Below are 14,528 nucleotides of genomic sequence, written 5' to 3'. Positions count from 1 at the left end.
GTCCACGATGTAATATTTATTTTTACTTCCACACAGGTTGAGAACAAGTCATGTGCAAAAATAACAAACTATACTCCCTTTAACTGCAAGATGTGAATTTCTTTTTTGGAAATCTTAACTTGCACATTTTTTGTGTCTTTTATAAAAGGTAGTTCACTGATTTGATGCGAGATGCAAAAGAGTGAAACCCAGCTGTTCCTCGTGTATACACAAATGTGCAATTGTATTATTCCCGATGTGAATATCAATTTTAATTAAAAGGGCTACACTGTAAGAAGGGAACGTGGTAATGGGTGCAGTGGTTCTGTGGCTGGGGTTGGGCAGCCGGTGTGATGGCTCTGTGGATAAAACAGCATAAGCCAGAGTGCTGGTTGTGCAGTAATTCAGAGGCTGGATGATGGTAGCCAAATACGAGTCAGCGCGTAAGCCAAGAGATTTAAAAATTGCTTGTCCTGCATATGTACTGTATTGCTGGTTTGAAGAGAACATATATTAAAGTCTTGCTTTACATGCAATTTTACCGTGAAATTGTTTCAGCTCTTAAAAAGTAATCCTGTTATGGTGCAACAATCACTGATTCCAGCTTGTTCACACCTCACGAGAACAGGATTAGTAGTCAATAAATTGCTGCTTCAACACTTGAAAAAAAATCTATCTATGAACATTCACATTATCTGAGTTCAGGTGAAAGTATTAATAATTAATGTATAATATTTACAAGGCATACACTGTAATGGCTTCTGATAAACATTGTTTATCTGTGACTCTACAAGAGATCAGCATTGTATCCATGCTTTTATACAGCTGTGTAAAGATCAAGGTATTGCTAATGCCATCTTAAAAGTTGTAATCTGAGAAATCTTTAGTAGGAAAGAAACACGGTGCATTTATGAAAAATATTGCATAGATCTCCACCTGGATTAATTATCAACAATACCTGTATTGTTATTTTCATATTGCCAAGGATGTTCGTGACTTGAGGACGACTGCTAAATAACTCAGGGTATCAAGCATAACCCGGGTCAGCAGTCATCCAGGACTGTTCTGATGTTTCCGGGAATTAAAGATGAATATATCAGACATTAACCCAATAGGAAAGTAAATCATTGGGCTAATGTACTTTCTTCATACATTCTTATTACTAAAACAAAAGTGATTATTTGGCTGGGTGGAGAGTTGGAGGTAGATAGTAATGGCATGAAACCTCCAGGAATTGGACCAGAATTTATAAAGCCTGATGTGACTCAAATAATATTTTCCTCAAGTCAATATTGTAGTTGGTCCTAATGTGAACAGGAATCTAACAGTAATCTCAAAGTTCTTTCAGAATTAGTGTTCTTTAACACTTTAACCTGCAACTTATTATTCAACTGCTTGCGAGTGGGAATGAGGAGAGGAGGGGGAATGCTGACCTTATTACCAACACTATGTAATTATCAAATTAAAACCTACCGAATTCAACTTCCAAGGACAATTGCAACTTGATAAAAGGAAGAAAGATAAATACTACAGACAGCTACGAATATTTAAAAATGGAATCCTTTGCTGAGCTATTCAGTGCTACAAAGGTAACCCCATATTGAAGGCTTTCAAGGTGAGAAAGTGATTTAAAATAACACAGAAATGAAATATCATCTGGATTTCAAAATTAATCTTTCAATTCTAGTGTCCTTTCATTTAAAATTAAACACTGGAAAAATTCTCAGATTCCAAGTTCTAAAATAAAATTCCTCTGCTCTGTACGAAGCTTAAAAAAAGTGATGAACATAAACACAGGAAAGAGATGGAATGTGCAGTCCACATTTAATTGCCTTCTACTCAAACTCATGTTCCAGATAGCCGGAATAAATCGATCTTGATAAACAGTATTAAATATTATTCAAATTGAGCTATTAAAAACCAAGAGGCTTTGTCTCTACATTCTGTATTATGAATGAATTCATCTTGTCACAGGGAGGTTAATTAGACAGAGCCTCTTTAATTGACACACATTTAAAAAAGATATATTCCGACAGAATTACACATTGAATGAAATTATTGGGTAAAATAAAAGCTTGCTTTTGGCTGATGGCCTTAAACAAGCAAATTCACTCCTCACATAACTCAGTTACTTTGAAAACTATTCATGCAAGCTTGTTCACTGACATCGCAGGGAAAAAATATTTTATGTCATGCAGCACTACAGTCTTTGCTATTCAGAAGAAAGATCTTCGATGAAACAAATAATTGTAAAAGTTTAAAAGTAATTGAAATAGTTATATTGAATATCAATATAACCAATTAGTGATCACACAATTAAATAATTTCCAGGTTTCCAGACCAGTATCGTACAAGAATGATTAAAATCAAATACTGTGGAAGTAACGTTGTATCGGTGGTGAATTTACCTTAAAAAACCCGTCCTCCAAATATACCAACAGATTCTGGAAGAGCTTTCCTGCAAAGCAGTGCCAGAAATATATAGCTACCGTGTTTACCACTTGACTAATCTCATCCCTATTATTCCCAAAATGTGTGAACGAAGAACACTTATTGAATTAAAAACTCAATTGTAGTAACAACACTGATTCTAATAACGTTGAACCTTGACAATTATGTTCAAAAAACATGTCTAATTGGTCCAGTGAATTTACCATGGGCAAACTCATGTCCAGCAATGAGGAAATATACATTTCCAGCTACATATTATATCTGGATAACTTTGTTCTTCCCAAATGTATTTATTGCTGTAGTCACCATTTTAATAATACCTAAAAGCATTCTAACACTTGGCAGTTGACAGTCAACGATTATTTGTGGTAGTATTGCTAACTAGAGTTTAATCACTCAAGATAGCACTACAACCCAACCTGTGTCACTAAAAGCAAACTACACTGTTCTACACTCTTAAACTATACAGAAATTGACAAGATCTTGTTGAATAAAATCAGAGCAGTGGATGAGTCTTCAGAGCATGAGAACAAAAAGAAAACAATTTCTAAAATCTAAGATTTAAAATAAGCTGCAGAGGTCTGTTTTACTAATAGCAGTAGTAATAATCAACTTTGTTCCATCTAATCTATGGAAGTGGGAACAGGAATTTACTGTGCCACATTCTTTATTGCTTTGAGGCCATTGGTGGCCTAATGTTGCTAATGAAATATCAGAACTCCATTTTGAATTTTAAGGAAAAATGCAACAAAGCTCTAAGATATCCAATTATAGCAATTTGAACGTTCCTGAAATCTATACTCAATTTACCTTTACCGTTTGAAAATTTCACCAAAAAATTCAATGGGAAATATTACCCCCAACAGATCATTACTCATATTTTCTCTCTCTCTCTCTCTCTCTGGTTCTCTCAGTTACTTAAATGTACCTTTATGTATGCAAGCTTTTTGATGGTGTCAAAGTAAAGTATTAAAATAAAATGAAGGTGCAGAGAAAGAAGATTCACCTGATGTAATGTATTCTCTGTCACGAGTATTGACATGTCAGAAAATTAATCTAATCTATTGAAAGGTGATTAGCCACTCAGAACATACAATCCAGACGTACTTGACTAATATTGAACAAAAAAAAGTTATATACAGTATCTGATAATAGTTTACAACATTTTGACAGAAGCAGGCTCAATAGAGAGCATTATATACCCATGTCACTTTAAAAAAAGAAAACCATTTAAGAAAATATTTTGTAACTGCTCTGTCTCTATGGCATTCTGAAGTCTATGCATTTGTGAAGAAAGTGGACTCAATGATTGACCATGTCCTTAAACAAGGTAAAATTACAAAAATAAGTTTTCAAACAGACAATAATCGAAACTGGTGGGGGAAACATGAAAGGGCTACCAACTGGGTTGTGTGATTTCATTCAGGTAACTAGTGACTGGAGACTAAAACTAGAAAGCAATGAGTGTGCAATGATGAAAGCAATAGTGGAAATCAAAGTAAAACAAATACCTTAAACTATAGAGAACTCTGCCTAGTCACTTCAGACAATAACCAAAAGCAGAAAGCTGACTTGTGGACACCATTTGGTATAAAATTTGAAGTGTAATTTTTCAACAACATTAATCACAAGTATAAGTCTGTAATGGCAGTAGCAACAAGCATGGGACCATAAAATGTCTGATGCTTTACGATACTGGTGTATTGGTTTTGCTCTGAAAGGATTGTAACTATTCTCTGAAACTTCAGAGAATAATTGATGGACTCGTTTTAAGAGATACCTGTGTAACAAAAGCCAATGAAGTCAATAATTCCTGGTTTCTTGATTTTCTCTATTTGTACCATGGTGAGAAAAAAAAAGGTGACTTTTAAGTGATTCAGTCTCATTAGATATTGACAAAATATTTATGTATTTTAAAGGTTTGTTTTAACCCTACAGAGAATATCTTCAGTCCAGGCATTAAGAGAATAATGTAGAGGAATACAAAGCTGTTAAATTATATTGATTTTTTTCTGTTAGAGTGAGTCAGTGTGGAACTACTCTCATTACTGTTCATAACTGCTTTTGCAAAGCTAGATCCTATTCAACTCATTTACAGAATTGTTGCTTCACTCAGCAATCAGCAGAGGGAAATGTCCTGCGCACAGGATGAAATTCTCCTTAGGGATGGAGTTTAGATTCGAAACTCAAAAGATCCATCAAGTGTGAAGTGACAATTCTTGTTTTCAAAATGAAATATTGGCTTTTGATTTTTTGGTATATTAAAAAAAAAATCTCTTTAACCAGTTAACATTTGAAATACAAATCTTTGTTATAGCCATTTTAGTAATGAAAAGGAGAAATCAACCGAAATGCCTGGGAAGCACCCAAAACAACTAATGGGAGTTTTTTTATAATTATGCTTTACTGCAAGTTACAAATTCTACACAAAGCAAATTTGATGTTTATTGAACACGGCATATAGCAAGTAGAAAAGGGAAAATTTAGTTCAATTTAAATACATTCAACATTGTTGGACTTACTAGATTTAGTTGACAGGCTACACGCCAACTGTATTGCAAATTGTACTACTCTTCCAATAAATAACAAAAGGTCTTTTCGGATGATTTTGTTATATGCCATAGCATTTGCAGCTTTAGCTACCTATTCTAATGGTCAATAGAACAAAATTATAAAAACTGTTTTTTAAATTGTGGAATAAACCACAACCCTCTCTACCCCCTCCCCTCGCCCAAGCCCAGCACCCTCACCCACTCCTTGCCTCTTTACTTCACTGAATCACAATTTAGCTGGGGGTTTCAAATGAATGACATGGATAACAATAGAAGAGCAAAATATGCTTAACATCATAACCAGAAAGATTTTCTATTGAAGTATTATGGGTAAAGAAAATATTGATCTTTGCTCAGGTGGACCACTGCACAGTTAACACAGGAATTTTTTTGTTATTTTTCTGTTCATTTCTGTTGCGTCCCAGCTTCAATAAGTGCAGCAAACCTTGACACCTGCAGCTACGGATGGCTAGGAAGCAACACAGAATTCTGTTGAGAATGAATATGCCATGATTTTTTAAAGATTAAATTTGGAACTAGTCATCTTCCTAGAACAATGAGCTCATGTGTTTGTGGAGAATAATTATGTTTTCACTAAATAGTGCCATAAGAAGTTATTTTAAGGATCAGAGATTACATGGAGCTCTTAAACCTGAAGAGAGTTCACCCGAGTAACATATGAGAAGGCAGAATACAGAAGTACAAAACTAGGTAACTCACAGTAGCAGGACAAAAAAAATAAATTATGATGCATGGAGTTAAGATAAATGCAATGGATTACCAAGATGAATATTTGAGGTAACTACATTGGCGTAACTTATCAGCTTGTTCCTTACAAAGGAAAGACAATAATTTTGTCTAAGTGAACTCTTATCTGACCCTACAATGCTTTAATGTTAACAGTTTAAAAATCTAATTTCATTACACTGGGCACTGAGCAAAGTTTTTCCTTCATTACAAAGACCAAATTAAACATGTGAGACTAACAAGTTCTATATATCATAGGCAGAGTGTTGACTCAATTAAAACAGCAGTAACCTATATCCTGGTTAATTTACACTTGTTTAAAAAATAAATTTGCTTAAAAGTCAGAATTAGGCTCAGTTAGCAAAGTGTGCAGGTTCTGGAGAAGGACCAACAGTAATCGTCATCACATCAAGAAAACTAATAGGGAAAGCTTCAGATCATGATTATTGTTGCTTAGGTAATTTCTGATCGATGCACCGTCTAATGTTTTATATACTGGAAAAACCTGAGGAGACATTTTTGATTTCAGACACACAAACCACAATCAGAGTTTACCTAGGATTCCAACTGCTCTACCTAGATATGGGAGATTTTCTAACTGACCCTTGTAATAATTCAAGTGAATTACAGCCTTTTCCCAAACATACAATAGAATTGTTAGCAACTTTACGAGACAACTTCCTGAAACTACACAAATTATTCATGAATTATAAATAACGAAGCTTATGTACTGCAATTATTTATGGCCTCAGATATCCAGGATGGAATACAGGATCAAAGTAAAATTACTTTGATTATATACAACTGGGCCAACCAGGCATTCGTTGGTTTAATTAGATTTGATACTTGTGACCATTTCTTGTTTTCCAAGGTCTTACAACTCAAAACAAAGCAGCAAATTACCACACAATTTTAATGGCTATTATATTAGCAGGTTACCTATCAAACTGACGGGTAAATCTGAATTATAACACTATGCTTTTGCAACACTATGAAATGTATCAAGGACTTTATGATCTAGCATACTTTTCAATATACTTTGCAGTTTTCACTGTGGAGAACTGTGGTTTCTTCCTTTCACCCTGTACTTTACAATTTTCTAAAACAAAAGTTATTTTTTCCCTGTAAACATTGCTAACATTAACAATAGCGTCCAACAGGAATTTTTATATTTACGCAATGTTGATTCATGCTACTTTTACTACTGATACTTGCATTGGTACCTGCCTACGCACGGCTTTTAAAATGTAGAATGAGGTAAATAAAGTATTGTTCTACCTAATTTTTAATTTTTTTAGCTTTTTCTTAATTAATATACTGAAATGAAATTGGTCAAATTATTAGTTCCTTTTGAGTCAATGAGGCCAAAGCCTTGCGGTTTCAAAGCTGTCTTCAGGGACCAAATGCTTAAATACACGGATGTGCATCACAATTTTTCTATCATCAAAGTTCTGTTCCCCTTTCAAGTCAGTGCTTGTGGAATTTGATTCAAAATAAATCTCCCCTTACTGCATCATGTTTCCTGAGTTGTACTATAAACACGAGCCATATAGCTCAATAGAAATTATGTCTCTATTTTTCAATTTTTGTATGGTGAACATTTCCCTGATGTTTCGTTTAACAGTAATGCTTCTTCCATTAATGGTACAGTTGAATTAAAAACAAATCCCACAAAAACATTTAACCCCATCCAAGTCATGCTATTTTGCTAAAAACATTTTCCAATTCCAATCCACTGAGAAAAAAAAAATCAAGACTTAGTTAAATTTCTGCCTATCCACTGTGTTTAAAATTTATTCCTAATACAAACTGTTCTAACATGATTACAGACTGAATGCACCCAACAAAATGGTAAAATGTTGCATTGGAAGGGCTTAATTAATTTTACATTTTTTTCTCAGAACCTGATAAACATTTGGACTGGCAATGTGCTTACACATGATTAAAAACATGGTATCAAGCACTCAAGGCCCTCCAGCCTGGTCACTAATGACCTTACCTGTAACTTTGGCTGGTCGGAGTCTTGGCTCCCGTGCTAATTGGCTCATTAGCATCAGACAACAAATTAGTGTACCCTGAGAATTCAGAAACTGTAGTCCTTATTCGGTGGCCTGCTTCTTCACTGGTGCCGCTGTTAAAGGCCATTGGCACTCTACCGCCTGACTTGAACTGAGAGCCAAAGGCCTGGGCAAAATTCTCAATCTGATAGACCTGATGATTCAAGCTACTCTCCAAGTTCTTTTGTTGTTCCAGCTGCCCAACCAACTCCTGAGATGGCGTCAGCCTTTGATGAGCCGTTTCTGTACTGGGAAAGTGAATGCCAGGTTGGGAACTTCCAACCAACAAACCAAAATGTGGCTTTGGTGAGGTGGTTGGCAATACTGAGGTAATAGATGGACTGAAACCACACTCAAGTGCAGGTGTGGTGTAAGCCTGTTTATCAGGGAATAAATTATGGCTGGGGAGAGTAGATGGAAGACTAGTGGGACAAAACTGCATCCCTGGAGTTAGTGTGAACCCATCGCCTTGACTTGTTCTTTCTAAAGCTTGCTGGAGGTACTTTGAATATTCTTGGAGCATTCCTGTTTTGTCATTACGAGATGGGTGTGGTTCTGGACAAACAGCTTCCTCGTGCATTTCTGGATTCTCTCCTGAAGAATGGATTGGCATATGTTGGTCAGCAATATCATAAGGGACATCATGCTGGGGCTCATGTTTGTGGGAATATTGGTCTAGAAGGCTCTGAAGGACCTCATCTGGAATTCCAGACTTTTCATGACAGACTTTCACATCCACATTCATTGGAGAAGAATCCAACAGCGTAAGCGAGGTTTCGTTATCCATCACACTGGCAACTGCGGCCTGAATTACAGACTGCTGTGATGCCATTTGTCCTATACTGACTGCATAGTCATTGTTACTGGAGGCAGCTTGCAAGTATCTTTTTTTCTTAAAAAACTGCATCGCATCATCATAATTGCAGTTATTGGCCTGTTCTGTTTTATTGCCTGTGTTCTGCAGCAAGACAATATTATCCATGCTGGTGTTACTGTTCAAATCCACAGTCCCTTGTTTATTAGCCATCAATTTTTGTCTCATCAGCTCTGTGGAAGGTATAACAAGATGTGCAGCATTGTTCAGACCTGTCCTCGGAGGGCTCTTCCGATTCACTTTTTTGATGACCAATTTTGGTGCTCTTGTTTGTAAGTCCTCTTCACTTGTATTTCCCAACTTTATAATGGCAGGCCCCATTGGCATCTCAACAGCATATTCATGCATGTTATACACAGACAATTTATCTTTGCAGCTGGTTAAGCTGCTTTGCAGTTCAGACATGTTAGATTTATTCTTTTTGCGGACTGCCTTGTCCTTAGTCTCCTGAGATGTGGCTTTAGATTTTGTTTTTTTGCGTGGTCCTATCGTTCCCTGAGATGAGGTGAAACAACCATTTCCCATTTGACTAGATGGCCCAGGTTCCATTCCATTTTCACTTTTACCAAGGATTTCACCACATGTACGCCTGTGCTTTAGTAACCTATCTGTTCTGGAAAAATACTGAAGAAAATAAAAAACACAATTATACTTCTTAGCACATACATAGACACCAATAATGAACGATCACTTGAACAAAAACAGGAATTTCTATTTCACACCATCATCTGCCCACTCTCAAATATTTCATTGATACTTAGTGAAGGAGCAATCGTTACTTACTCTTTCTCAGCACGATTTAGTTAAATATAGATTCTACAAAACTATAAATCACGAGTGAATGGGAATGGAAAAATAAGGGAGGATTTACTGTAGAGAAAATAGTTGCTAGAATTTTAAATGTCAGTTAACTTTACAAAATGTGGTTTCACTGTTAGCACATCTCAGTCAACAGGTTGTGGTTTTATGATATTTTAGTCGAGCGTTGAATGTTTTCTGCACTTTTGCTGACCCTCTTTCAAAAGAGGTTGAAATGTTTCCCACTCAAGTGGATGAAAAAGAAAGATACAAGCAACTGCAGATGCTGGGATTTGAGCAAAACACAAAGTGCTGGAGTAACTCATCAAATCAGGCAGCATCTATGAAGGGAATGGTTTGGTAACTGAAAAGCCTGAAGAAGAGTCCCAACACAAAATGTTGCCTATTCATTCCCTCCACAGATGCTATCTAACCTGCTGAGTTCATATAGCACCTTGTTTTTTTGCTCAAGATTCCTGCATATGCAGTTCTTTGATTCTGACTTTCAAGAACACTTTAAGCCAATCCTACCCTAACCCATTTTATCAACTAAGTCTTTCAAAAAGCAGATTTATCCCCATGTCTCAACAATGGGGATAAATCTTACAGTATCACATGTATAGGTTAGTCTGTCATTATTCCACTGATAATGAAAATTTGCTGCTTGTAAATTTACTATTATTTTTCCCATATTATAAGTGACTACATTTTCCAAAATATTACACTGACAATAGTGACTTTAGGACACTGAAGTTTCATTTTCTCAAATGCATGATCACCTGGGACTCCTTTTATGCTACTAAGCTTCAAAATGAGAGACTGATGTCAAGAGATAATCAGAAATAGAATCTTCCCAATATTTGACAAAATAGTTCAATATTAAGTCGATGAGTTGCTGAAGAAAATAGGAAGTTTCATGTTGGATTTGGTCCAGAGCACAGCTACTCAACAGGAGGTGACTAAACCAGATCTAGGAACGGTCTCTCAAGCTTGGTGTTGAGCACTCAGCAATGTGCACGTGGCTAGATATCATTTCTCTCAGGGCTAAGAAATGGCACAGACCCAGTGCATCTAATCAGATGCTGGAAAAATATACCATTGAAAACAAATCTGTGGAAATGTGATTCAGACCCAAGAAATCCCTATGATGGATTGCCAATGAGTTTCACGAGAAGAGAAAAATGAAAGAAGGCTTTTAGATGACAATTATGTTTTAACATAGGGATATATTTGGGGTCTCTGCTGTGTTCCATTGAACAGACAAGAGCTTTATGTTACAGCAAAAGCAGATAAGATCAGGTATGAAAAATAATTGATCATTCTCAGGTTGTGCTGTGGATTTAGCATAATTTTGTTCCTCTGCACTCTTTCCTACTTAGGTCAGAATACATGGACAGCATTAGTCTCAGGTAAGAAATTGAATTTACTGATTAATATATCTTTTGACTATTAACAATAACCCCCCTTTTCTGTAATTTATAACCCACTGATATATTGCTTTTACTTCTTTATACCCTTCAGTATACTACTTTATATCCACAATCCGTCCCAAACTGACTTTTTAAAATTTCACATCTGTAATTTACCCTTTACATTCTATATTTTTTTAATACACAAGAGTGGTCATTTAAAGTTTATAGGTATACCTGTTGGCAAGTGTGGCACTGATAAGGCTTTTCTCCACTGTGTGTCCGTTTGTGTCTTTCCATGTGATATTTCTGGATGAATCTCATATTACACTGATCACAACAGAATGGCTTCTCTCCTTCAAGGAACAAATATTTTAGTTTTACTTTAAAAATGGATATAACCATTAGCAAGTGTTTATACGTTTGCAATTAAGACAATAAGTTATTTTTTCAAACAAATTTCAAGATAAAACTAAAAAGCAATGAAATAGATTTTAAGACAGTGCCCATGTAATCTCTATACATACCACTGTGGATCTTCTCATGCCTCTGAAGCAGATACTTCTGAATGAAGCACATGTTACACTGGCTACATTGGAATGGCCGTTCACCTACAGGAATAAGTATAAAATTATTCCGCAAACTCTAGCTATTGGGTTAAACTCCTTAAGATGATTTAAACATATAATAAATAATACTATGCGTTGTATCTAAACCCCATTTTAAAGACTAAGGAAATTTGGCATGTTTCCAAATACTTTTACCATTATACTGTAGAAAGCCTCACAGCTTGGTTTGGCAACAGCTCTGGCCAGGAAATTGCAGAGTTATGGGTGTAGCCCAGTCCATCATACAGACCAACCATCCATTTTCACCTCCGTCATTTCCTCTTCCCCACTCCAGTCAGGCAGAAGATGCAAACGCTTGAAAGCATGTACCACCATATTCAGGAACAAGTTCTTCCCTGCTGTTATCAGACTACTGAATGGCTCTCCCATAAACTAGGGTAAAGTCCTGATCCTCCAACTACTGGAGTGCAACATTTCCATATTTTCCCTGTAAATGTTACGCTATAATGCTGGTATTTTTCTCTTTGCACTACCCTTTTGTACCTGCATATGGCACAATTGCATTAATGTATATGATTTGACTGGATAGCACACAAGCAAACATTTTCCTTACATCTCAGCACACATGACAATAATAAACAAATACCACAAGAAACAACACTGAGGAAGGTGGGAAAATGTATTTTCAGTACCACACTTACCAGTATGAATGAGGACATGACGACGAAGATGGTAAGAACTACGGAAGGAGGCACAGCAATGCTCACATATGTGAACCTTCGGACCATGTAAAAGATTGGTACCATCTCCACCTGCTGAAGACTGAAGGAAAATAATCCCCTTTTAAAGTCAAGAGTAATTTGATTAAGTCATAAATAAGGCTCAATGCCACAGTAAGGTTGAAAGCCTGTTTTGATGCAATGGTGGCAATTTAATAAATTCTAATTAATTATTTAAGGTTAAATGACATTGACAATTTTATTTTCAGTCATTTTAAAACACTAGTCATTCTCCAATAAGAATTACGAAAAAAAAAGCTAAGAAGATTGTGCAGGTAGATTACTAGTCAATTTGCCAAGCTCTTACTCGCGAAAGACTTAAAAAAACCTGCACTTACACTTTCATGCTTTGAAAGCATCCCAAAGGGCTTTATGTCCAATGCAGAACTTTTCAAATGTAGAAAATGTGCAGCAAATCTAAATGTGCAATCTTTTGATGAATGAAAAGAACAATTGGACCAGTATATACATGCATAATTCATTTTTAAATTGACAAATTATGCATTATACCCATCTGATTATTTTAAATTCCTACTTCCATATATACGAAATGAAACTGACCGTCTTAATTTGCCACATTTGTCATTTAAGCCACCAGTGTGACAAATATAAAATGTATAATGGAAAGTGCACACAGCAGCAAAACTGTATATTTAAACAAGTGCATGACTAATAGATATAATGCAATCACCCAATGTCAATATATCAAATGGGAGTTTGCAAATAAATATCTAAAACAAAGTGCGTGAAAATAAGGCAAAATTCTCCTAGAAATTGTGAATGGCCACCACTTAATTTCCCAATCAAATCTTCACATTCACATATGTGAAATAAGGCTTTTTACAGAATGTCATATTTTAGCAATGAAAATACAAAGCTACACAGTTAAAGTTGAAATGGTGTGGCCTTTAGGATTTTGTCACATCCATCACTATTTCAAGGGTTATCAACAAACATGAATGTGTTAATTGGGCGCAAGGCACGTGATTAAACGCAACACCCCCAGATAGATTTTATTTTGCCTGGAATCCTCAGCGAAATAACCTGCTAAAATGCTGCAACATTGTAGTCTATTATACCACTAAACCATTGGAGCTGTCATTATCACCTTTTTAATTACTAGCTTACTTAGCTTACTGAGTAAATTTAGTGTGCAGGACTTCTGATTAATTACCTAGGTGTAATTCTCAACCATGGGTTTCCAAGCATCTTAATTTTAATAGCTCGTGTTAAGTTCTAAAATCATAAACAAAGAACTCAGAAATAAGTAGTTAACTCTCTGAACTGCCTTTGCACTGACAGAAACACTACCTTGGACGTTTCACTTCGTCTCCGCTTGGGCTTTGTATCCTGAGATTGGGAGTTTTGTTTCTTTGTCCTCTTAACAGTCCCTTGTTTTGGAACGGTGAGGTAATCTTTCTCATATCTGACTTGTGACTGGAAGAATAAAAAAAAACTTGTTAATTTCAATTAAAGAAAATGTTTAAAATGAAAAACTATTCAACAATCAGTTAGTTATCAATTTATTCCCACACTGAGCAACTGCAGTTGTGTACTTTATTTCCATCCACTTTTTATTTAAAGGTGTTTCTTTTCTCCCTTCAGTCTCGAACTGACTGTTGTATTTGGCGCTTATATGTGACCTTGTTTACAACTGGTCAGACCAGGCAGAGAAAAGGCAAATACCTCGCCAAAAACCTGCGCTATGTCCATCAGGGGCAGCTGGAGCACCTGGTTGCCAGCCATTTTAATTGCACTTCGCATTCCCATACTGACCTGTCTGTCCTCAGCCTTCTCCATTGCCAGACTGATTTACACTGACATAAATGGGAAGAACAGGCAACTCCTCTCAGGTATTCTGCCACCCAACAGCAAGAAGACTGCTCCAATTTCACGTAGACCAATACCTACTCATATACCTTTACTTCCTTCCTCCCCCCCCCCCCCCCCCCCCCCACCTAATGGTTTTCTTTCCACTTCCCCTACCCCTAGTTCCTTTCCCTTCCTCCATCCACATCACCACTCAGGGTCTCGGTGCCCCCCCCCCATTTTTAGGAGAAACTGATGCTATGACCTAAAATAGTTCCTTTACAATGACACAGTAGTGACTATGTTTTTCAGATTTTAGGGTATAAATGTTATATTTTACTTAAATAAAACTAATTAGAAAAAAAAATGCACATAAATACTGGCTCTGGCTTGCATCTGAATGATAATTCATTCAAAAGGTAACTTCATGGACATAAGAATCAAAATAAAAATACAATGTACAACATGTACAGTAACTTCTCAATAGCGCAGATCAGGTCATTC

At 36.1% G+C, this 14,528-nt stretch overlaps 1 protein-coding gene across 1 annotated transcript in view; it reads right to left on the bottom strand.

The window, feature by feature from the left end:
- The window catches only part of znf281b (zinc finger protein 281b), a 32,465-nt gene that overhangs the window by 4,565 nt on the left and 13,372 nt on the right, over nt 1–14,528 (bottom strand). The window contains exons 3-7 of the mRNA XM_055657214.1: nt 13,527–13,652; nt 12,138–12,258; nt 11,395–11,478; nt 11,105–11,223; nt 7,729–9,284 (exon numbers count right to left, since the gene is read on the bottom strand). Coding sequence (XP_055513189.1) covers nt 7,729–9,284; nt 11,105–11,223; nt 11,395–11,478; nt 12,138–12,258; nt 13,527–13,652 — 2,006 coding nt within the window. The remainder of the gene's footprint in view (nt 1–7,728; nt 9,285–11,104; nt 11,224–11,394; nt 11,479–12,137; nt 12,259–13,526; nt 13,653–14,528) is intronic.

The sequence above is a fragment of the Leucoraja erinacea genome, chromosome 27 (genome assembly GCF_028641065.1).
Source record: "Leucoraja erinacea ecotype New England chromosome 27, Leri_hhj_1, whole genome shotgun sequence".
Taxonomy (NCBI): Eukaryota; Metazoa; Chordata; class Chondrichthyes; order Rajiformes; family Rajidae; genus Leucoraja; species Leucoraja erinaceus.
The sequence above is the reverse complement of the archived record's forward strand: the minus strand, read 5'-3'. Positions and strand labels throughout refer to the sequence as shown.